The 9060-nt window shown below is 38.8% G+C and overlaps 1 protein-coding gene across 1 annotated transcript in view; it reads right to left on the bottom strand.

Moving 5' to 3' along the window:
- Nucleotides 1–4221, bottom strand: part of AVEN (apoptosis, caspase activation inhibitor) — an 8269-nt gene extending 4048 nt beyond the window's left edge. The window contains exons 1-2 of the mRNA XM_010150468.1: nt 4215–4221; nt 1716–1786 (exon numbers count right to left, since the gene is read on the bottom strand). Of these exons, the coding sequence (XP_010148770.1) occupies nt 1716–1786; nt 4215–4221 (78 nt within the window). The remainder of the gene's footprint in view (nt 1–1715; nt 1787–4214) is intronic.
- Nucleotides 4222–9060: the final 4839 nt, after the last annotated feature.

Here is a 9060-nt window from a genome sequence, read left to right on the forward strand (position 1 = left end):
AGTAAGATGCCTGAAGGAGTCTGTGACCCTGTGGGAAGCCCACACTGGAGCAGGCTCCTGACAGGATCTGTGTCCCCATGGAGAGAGGAGCCCAGGCTGGAGCAGGTTTGCTGGAAGGACTTGTGACCCCAGCGGGGACCCAGGCTGGAGCAGGACCCAGGCTGGAGCAGGACCCAGGCTGGAGCAGGCTGCTCCTGAAGGACGGCACCCTGTGGGAGGGACCCACGCTGGAGCAGGGGCAGAGTGTGAGGATCCCTCCCCTGAGGAGGAAGGCACAGCACAGACAGCGTGTGATGGACTGACCACAACCCACATTGCCTGTCCCTCTGTGCTGCTGAGGGGGAGGACAGAGAGAAATGGGGAGCAGAGCTAAGCCCAGGAAGGAACAAGGGGTGGGGGGAAAGTGTTTTAAGATTTGGTTTTAGCTTTCTTTTACTCTGATATGATTCGTAATCAATTAAATTTTCCCCAACTTCAGCCTGTTTTGCCCATAGCTAACCTGTGAGCGATCCCTCCCTGTCCTTGTCTCAACCCACGACCCTTTCCTGATACTGTCTCCCCCCAGGCCGGCTGAGGAGGGCAGTGACAGAGGGGCTTTGGCAAACACCCGGCCTCCAGCCAGGGTCAACCCAGCACAGGCAGTCAGAAGAGTAATTGTGAAATCCACTGGCAATGTGCAACTTCACTCTGCTCACAATGGCTTTACCACTGAGAAATTAATTAATGTCCTCAAATCACCTGAATGCAATAATGACAAGCCTATGAGGAAATTACTGACAAATTCATATTCTTGATACTAACAACTGCACACCAGGAGCGGAAGGAACTGATAAGAAAAAAAACCCACACACATTGAAAGACTTACTCCACTGAACAAACATATGATGGTTTAAACACATGCTGCACTTGTGTATATTTCCTCATTTTAATTTGACTTTGCAACTTTAATGTACCTTTAAATACCACTTTCCAGGCAATAATAATTCTTGGTATTTCAGGAAATAAATAACAGACTTTAAATTTGACTACATATGCATGTTTCAAGAAACACTCAAGCACAGTTTTGCAGCAATTTTAAGAAAAGCTCGGAAGACAAAAAGCAATTATCTTGCAATAATTTAGGTGATTTACATGAGGAAGACGGCCGCAGAGATTAAGAGACTTTCCAGTATCCTGATATAGAAGGCAGTAGACTCCTACTGCTTTGCCCCTTTTTATTCCAGCATAAAGAATCAACATACAAATAATCTAAAAGCTAGTTGGTCCCATAGTCACTATGGAAGTGAAGTTTCAAGCAGAGGATATGAATTGTTTGAAAGAACCAGAACAAGCTTCACAGTGAAATATATGAATATACTCATATAGGTTTCGTTATAATCATTTCACTAAACTATCCTTTCTTGCATACAGCTTACAAAGGAAAACTGACTTGATATGTCAGCAAAGTGACAGTCCCTTATTTTCCTTTCACCGGATGGACTTGCTTGTGCTTTTCTTCCAAAAAGAACAAAACCTAGCCTGATGCTTTAGTTAATCTTCAGTAGAAAAAAGGACAAGACTCAGGAGCCTTCAGCATCAGAGACAAATTAATAAAAATACACAGACTAAAGACTGCTACCATTGTATTAAACATTTGCTGCTGAAAGCCCAGCTGCCTAGGTATTCTGTGCCAGGTGATCATCCATACAAACTCATTTGAATGATAATTATGTTACCTGCTTATGGCATATGCTTTCTCTATCCCATTCTTTCTCATCAGCAAATCGGAACTGTGTACAGGAATCTCCTAAAAAAAAAAAAATTACAAACAAAAATTAACAAGCTCTCTCCAAAGTTCCCAACCCTACAGAAGTAAACGCAAGCAATAAACATCATGTCTCCAGCAAACCTGCCTTAAAATTTAATGCTGATTGCACTCATGATATTAAACTTCTAAAATTCTATAGGGAAATCTTTTAATCTCTTATTTGCAAAACAGTGCTGAGGAAGGCGCAACAAATTCAGAACTGACTAAGGAGGTACTAGGTGCCATGTCAACAGGCAGGATTTTCACTGTGAAGTCCAATTTGGACAACAAACTAGGAATATGCACAGAGCACATTTTTTAAAAAGAGCCTCAAATGTGCTGTATTCTCTTATCAACATGCAAATCTCTCTTAAAAGTGATTACAAATGTCCTAAAATCAGTTTGTATAGGCCAAGTAAAAACTTCTTGTCTGGTAGTTAAATTCTCCAGATTCTCTCTTCCTTGAGGTAGTCACTACTTCAGCATGTCATCAAAAAGTCACTGAACCCCAAACTCCCAATTTATATGCCTAAGGGGCTGAATTAAAAGAAACCTTAAATGTAGCTAATTAAGCTACATATATAACCTTAGCTATAGGATCTTCTAACCTCCTAACACAGTCCTCCAAGACAGTAGAAACTAATTCTTACCACAGAGGGACTTGGGTCATTATTATGTTCTAGATATGGTATTTCTATTGCAGCACCATGCTGGGTTGAGAATCACAGATATCACAGAATCACTAAGGTTGGAAAAGACCTGTAAGATCATCTAGTCCAACCATCAACCCAACACCATTATACCCGCTAACCCATGTCCTGAAGTGCCACGTCTACACATTCCTACAACTCCTCCAGGGATTGTGACTCCACCACTTCCTTGGGCAGGATGTTCCAATGCCTGATCACTCTTTCAGTGACGACGTTTTTCCTAATATCCAATCTAAACCTCCCTTGATGCAACTTGAGGCCATTTCCTCTTGTCCTATCACCAGTTACACGGGAGAACAGACCAGCACCTGCCTCACTACAACCTCCTTTCAGGGAGCTGTAGAGAGCCATCAGGTCTCCCCTCAGCCTCCTCTTCTCCAGGCTGAACAGCCCCAGCTCCCTCAGCCGCTCCTCACAGGACTTGTGCTCCAGACCCTTCCCCAGCTCTGTTGCCCTTCTCTGGACACACTCCAGCACCTCAATGTCCTTCTTGTAGTGAGGGGCCCAAAACTGAACAGAGGATTCGAGGTGCGGCCTCGCCAGTGCCCAGTACAGGGGAACAATCGCTTCCTTGGTCTTGCTGGCCACACTGTTCCTGATGCAGGCCAGGATGCTGTTGGCCGCCTTGGCCACCTGGGCACACTGCTGGCTCATATTCAGCTGCTGTCGATAACCACCCCCAGGTCCTTTTCCCCCAGGCAGCTTTCCCCTCACCCCCAAGCCTGTAGCACTGCCTGGGGTTGTTGTGATCTAAATGCAAGATCCAGCACTTGGCCTTGTTAAACGTCATAAAATTGACCTAAGCCCATCGATCCAGTCTGTCCAGGTCCCTCTGCAGGGCTCTCCTACCCTCAAGCAGAGAAAGACAATCCTATTCAATTACTCCCTGAAAAAAACACAAAAGAACTTCAGGAAATTAAAAAAATTAGAAGGTCTGTGACACAGGAAACATGAAAGATTAGGGTTGCAAGACGAAGGCCAAAGGTTGAGTGTAACAAAAAGCAAAAGTGTTGCTGATGCAGAGTATGGGATGTAGGCAGTTAGAGAACAAACAGCTGTTTCAGCAGCTCTATTGGAAAAAAAAAAACCCACCACACAATCCCACATTGAATTACTGTGTGAAGGAGATGAAACTTGATCCTGAGAATTGCAGATCACCTATAAATCGCTGGGATTTAGTCCAGCAGGTAGTTGAGAAGCAACAGCTCATTCTTTCCCAACCTCTAATAGAGAATGAATGTGCTAGAGGAAGTTTTCAGTGGCATGACCAACACCTGAGCACCGAACTTCCCTTTGGCTCTCAACAGCCTCACTGCCATTCATACCTTTGACTACTCCTGAATCGTGCCCTTAATCCTGCACACAAAAATCAAAACGTATGATGTGCTGTCTCTGAAATTGGCTTCTTTTCCATTGTTTGCCTGTCCCAAAACATAGGGGGGGTTCAGCCTTTCAGCTATTTTACTCAATAGTACAACCAACAGCCAGCTTCTCTTCTGCAAACAGAAAGAATAAGCAGCAAAACAGCACAGTAACTGGCATATTTCTTTGCCAAACAATAAAAAAGGGAGACCTAACTATCTCTAAACTGGAAGGTAAAATTTATTTGCCATGGCTTTTTTTTTTTTTTTTAAATATCTAAAGTGCATTTCTAATTCATTGCATTTTATGTATGACCATTGGGTATGCAAGGTACTCATACTAATCACACTGTGTACCCGGCATGTCCATCACCACCATCTTCAAAACTGTTCCAGCAAGAAAGTGACCTTCTCAGCTGAGTATTTATATAGGTATCTATGACCATTACCATGTCCAGCCTAAGTTTGCATTATCCAACATTATACAGCATCACTGGGGCTGACCTTAACTGATCAGCTAGGCTTTGGTTTACGTTCAATACCTCCAGATATTAGTATTTTGAAACCAACCAGTGTCAAACAGTACAAGTAAAAACAATTAAATCAAGCACTGAAATTAACATTTAAATATCTAAGCAGCAGCCCAATTTTATAAATGTTTAGTTCACATAAATCACAATCACTGGGTCTCATGATGGCTCGGTACGCTCAGCAGTGTGGAAAAATAAGATCCTGTCTTCATGTATCTATCTGCAAATGCAAATACTTAACTTGGGCAGTCACAGTTACTGCTGACAAAGGTGCCTCCCTCTTCACTGTACACAGCACAACAGTAAACAAATCCTTTTGTTTCAATGTATCTAGAATACTGCTAATAAGTGATAACTAATGCTCAAATTAAGGAAATCCAAATTCATGATTTTGAAATGGATATGAAAATGAGCAAATTAATTTATGTTTTAACAGCTCATATTTTAAAGGCTCAATTGAGTTACATATGTAAAGAACTTTTATTGAAAAAAAACCTAAGTGATCCTCAAAATTCTTCATACTATTAGAGCCAAGGCATATGTATTTTCTTCCAGTATCCCCAAGACTCCTCCAGTTATTTCTCATGCTGTGTCACAGAGGAAGTAAAGAGTTTCCTCTGCTCTTAATAAAGGAGTAAAATTACAGGATTAGTCGAATGCTTTCACTATCTGGGAAGGACCAGATGCAAAGCAGCTAAACAAACCTGCTTCATCAGGAAAATCCACTGGGATCAAGAATTGATTTATGATTCTCCACACTTTCAAAGTTGGTTACAACAGTTTGATATTGTATTGCTGAATTAAAGGGTATAACTTAAACTGTAGTTTAACTAGGGTCTTTAAATAAGTTAACAAAGCATGCCTTTCAAATGGAAAAGCAATAACTACAATTCACAGTAGCACATTTAATGCAAATTAGGTTAATGAGAATGTTGGTCTAACCAATTATCTTTTCACAAATTCCTTTACCCTGAAAATAATTTCCTTTTATGCCATGAATACTAATCAAACATCTTGCAATGTCTCCAAGTACTTTCCAACATTTTAAAAAAATATTTTTCTTCATGTGAATAGTTTTTATGTTACTTACAAATATCATTTGGCCTTCAACTACAGAGTAGCTAAAAATAATGTATTCAAGTAAATCTCACACATCATCTTTGGTTACATTTATAATGGGCCTTAATACTCTTTATTGTGTAAAATGTAACTTTATTATGAAAGAACAGCAGAACTAAACCACCATGCTTTCCTGCCACTTGAATATCTTTTAACGCTAAATCCATTGATTTAAGTAGAACTCATTTTTCATAGTCTCACTAGCTCAATTATCTCTTCATACAAATATTTATTGAATAGCAGAATCAAACAAATCGTACCTGTAATCTGTAATAAATATCTTCCAAAATTGTATGTCTACAAGTTGAAAAATAGAAAAAAAACAAACCACAGATTTCAGTAGGAAAACTGGCATATCACTGGAATTATTTTGTTCATTTTAACCCTCTAATTAATTAAAAACAAAGGACAAAACATTGCTGAAGACAAAGGAAAAATATTCTATAGTCTTAAGAGATTTTCCAAATTGGAGTGGGGAACAAAAAATAACGTAACAGGATCCTTCTAAGACTGCCGTGACTTTAAAGCAGCACTGCAAGGGCAAATGTAAGACTCTAAACCTATTTTTTTAATCAGAATTTATGTTCCCCTAAATAAGTAGCAATGATGCTTATTTACCCACTAGTCAAAGTTCTTCCTGAGTTACTAAACTGAGAAGATTCTCTCCAAAGAAAGCCCATCTTTAGAACAGATTTTAAGCAATTTTTAAAGTTTAACTTGCAAGAGATCCTTCTCTCTATATTGATCCCTAGTTCATTGTGACTTATGAAGGATATAATATCAAAACAAGCTACCTGCCAGTTCCAGTGATCTTCATAGGTTGCAATAATTCAGGAAGAAACAGATGTTATTTTTAAGGTGAAAAAAAGAACCAGATCCTCCAATCTAACACTTTTCTGCAGGGATAACTAATCTGAATTGCAGAGTTTAGGCATAAACGGATGCTTGAAATCTCATCCAATATTCATAGTTTGTAAGACTGACCAACTCTCTTGAGGGGTCAAGTGGGAAGATAAGCAACATAGACTTTCACTTTTAATTGTGCAAGACTTCATTAGAAGGTTCAAGAGAAGACAGAAATCTATAAACCAAAGAAAAGGTGGGCAACTACTAAGTAATGAATTTTGAGCTAACTTACGAGCACAAAGAGAAAAACTAAAGCTTACCAGTCTTTTGGGATGAATTAGGTGTGAGTGAATCTTTCTCAAACTGGAGAAACAAGCATGAGGAAGAACTCCCACCCATCCATGCCATGGCTTGATCTAACTAGAAGACTTTGAAAACAGCAAGAACCACAGACTAGTATGCTTTGGAACATCACTGGCATTACATCCTTACACTGTGTTTCACCAAAGCATAATTTATATATAATGGATATTTTTCTACATATATTAATTGTCTATATACAATTAATGCTCATTTTGTATAAAAATTTCTTTGTATAAATACTACTGAAGATTTACTTTTATAGGACACCTATAAAAGGTGTCCTATTTCCTTTTTTTCCTCCTGCAAAAGACAACTTACATATACACAAATTCATAATAAATGTTCTTCCAACACCAGGAAATGTGTGTTCTGCAAAGGTTTTATATATACACCATAAACAAATAATCATCTAGAAATGATAATTCTCCCACAGTGTGGTAACAAATAATAATGAGAAACAGACTTCTGGAAGACACACACCTTCTAAAGACTCTTCATGGCAGTTCTAATAACATCATTAATTTCTATTTCTGCTTTTTTAATTTCTCTACTTTGGTAGAGTACACACTGTAACTATCTTATCTTTTACTATGACAAAGGCCGCAATGTGCTACTTATGCAATTTTCCATGAGCAGAGAATGAGTTAACAGCAATTCTCTGAATGTGAGAATACAAAAACAACAGATAAAGACCCTGTAAGAACTCTACATCTATTAATTTTCTTCAGATACTATGAAGATCAGCAATACTGCAAGTCACTGCAAGTCTGTCTTTTATCAAGAATATGACAGGTATTTCCAAACAACATGCCTTCACCACAAATACGTTAGCACAACCTACATTTTTCCCTGGTTCTGCAGCTCACCAGTAGGTTGCTCAGCCGTGTATTACAAACTCCAGAAGGCTTATGCAACATCGCAGCATAAAAATTCTAACTACCAACAAAATGCATATCTCAAAGAGAATATTTCAAATAATATTCTTCTACTGTTACCAGTAGAAGTTCTTGAGCTCTACACAAACCTACTGATGCCATGAATATTTGTAGCCTGCACTGCAAACTATGAAGCATATTTGTAACAATTTAAAAAATAAATATATGAATTTGACCAAGCAGCAGTATCATCTGACCAAGGCTAAATGCTGTCTTCAAAATTTAAGACGTCACAGACAAAGGAATAAGAAGGATGGATTTTTGGAAACTAGTGCTGCTTCTGGAACAAAGAATATTCAGAAAGAACAGAATTAATTTAACATATAGTGGCACTGCATCCTATTGAAATCAAAGTCAGATGCTAGTTTTCAAAATGAGGAATAGGGAGAAGCCTAAAAGTGCCAAAGAACACAATGGTTTAAAAAAACCCCAACAACAACAACAAACCAAAGCCCACCCAATAATTCTCTTTTTTTTATTAAAAGCTAAAGCAGAGTTTAACAAGAGTCAAAAGAGGAAAACAGAACAAATAAAATAAGGGGTTCAGAAAAACAAACAGTAGTAGACATGCTTCTGCATGAACACCAGGTGACTAAGAAACAAGACAGAAGAAACTGGAATGCCTTTAAGCCTTTAAAGCTTCATTTTTTTAACAAGTGACAACATGGGTATACTGGGGGCAGCGAAAGGAAGGTGAAGGGAGGGCAGTGCAATACCAGCTCGACGTGTTTGATGTACAAATTAGTAGAAAAAATAAGAAACATAATGGATACGTGGATAAACATAATATTTGGGGGAAGAATCAACATGGCATTTGACAAGGAAAGTTCTGCGCACGACATAAGATAATTTCTTAAAAGAACCAAAAATTCATCCACATTAGCAGGATCTAGTTCACATAATCTACATGTGTTTCCAAAAGCTCTCACTGACGTCCCACTGCTTTTGCCACCCAAGAATTCAGAGCAGCAAAAAATAGGAGGCTTTGTATGAATACATCATTGCATAAAAGTAGGAAGAAAAAGAGTAAATTGTCAGTTTTCACATTAAAAGAAACCACCATTACAATTCTCTGGTGTTGTATCTGTTTAACCTCTTCACTCAATTAAAACAGGAAAGAAAAAGGATGAGAGAAATGAAGTAATAAAATTTGCTGATGATACTAAGCTTCTCATGGTAGTGGAGATGAAGGCAGGCTGTGGGGACATAAATTGTTGCAGGTGAACAAAGTATTTGGGAAAGTAAGATATCACACAGCATGTTCAAGTGCCTTATGTCAGGTGTCTCCAGGTGAACCTTAGGTCTAATTCAACAAAAAAACCCTTAAGTTAAAGCAAATAGTTTGGTGTTGTTGTTTTCTGTTGTTTTGTTTGGGGTCTTTTTAGTTTTGTTTCTTTTTTGGGGGGGGGG

This window comes from Eurypyga helias, unplaced genomic scaffold (assembly GCF_000690775.1).
Source record: "Eurypyga helias isolate BGI_N326 unplaced genomic scaffold, ASM69077v1 scaffold4554, whole genome shotgun sequence".
NCBI lineage: Eukaryota > Metazoa > Chordata > Aves > Eurypygiformes > Eurypygidae > Eurypyga > Eurypyga helias.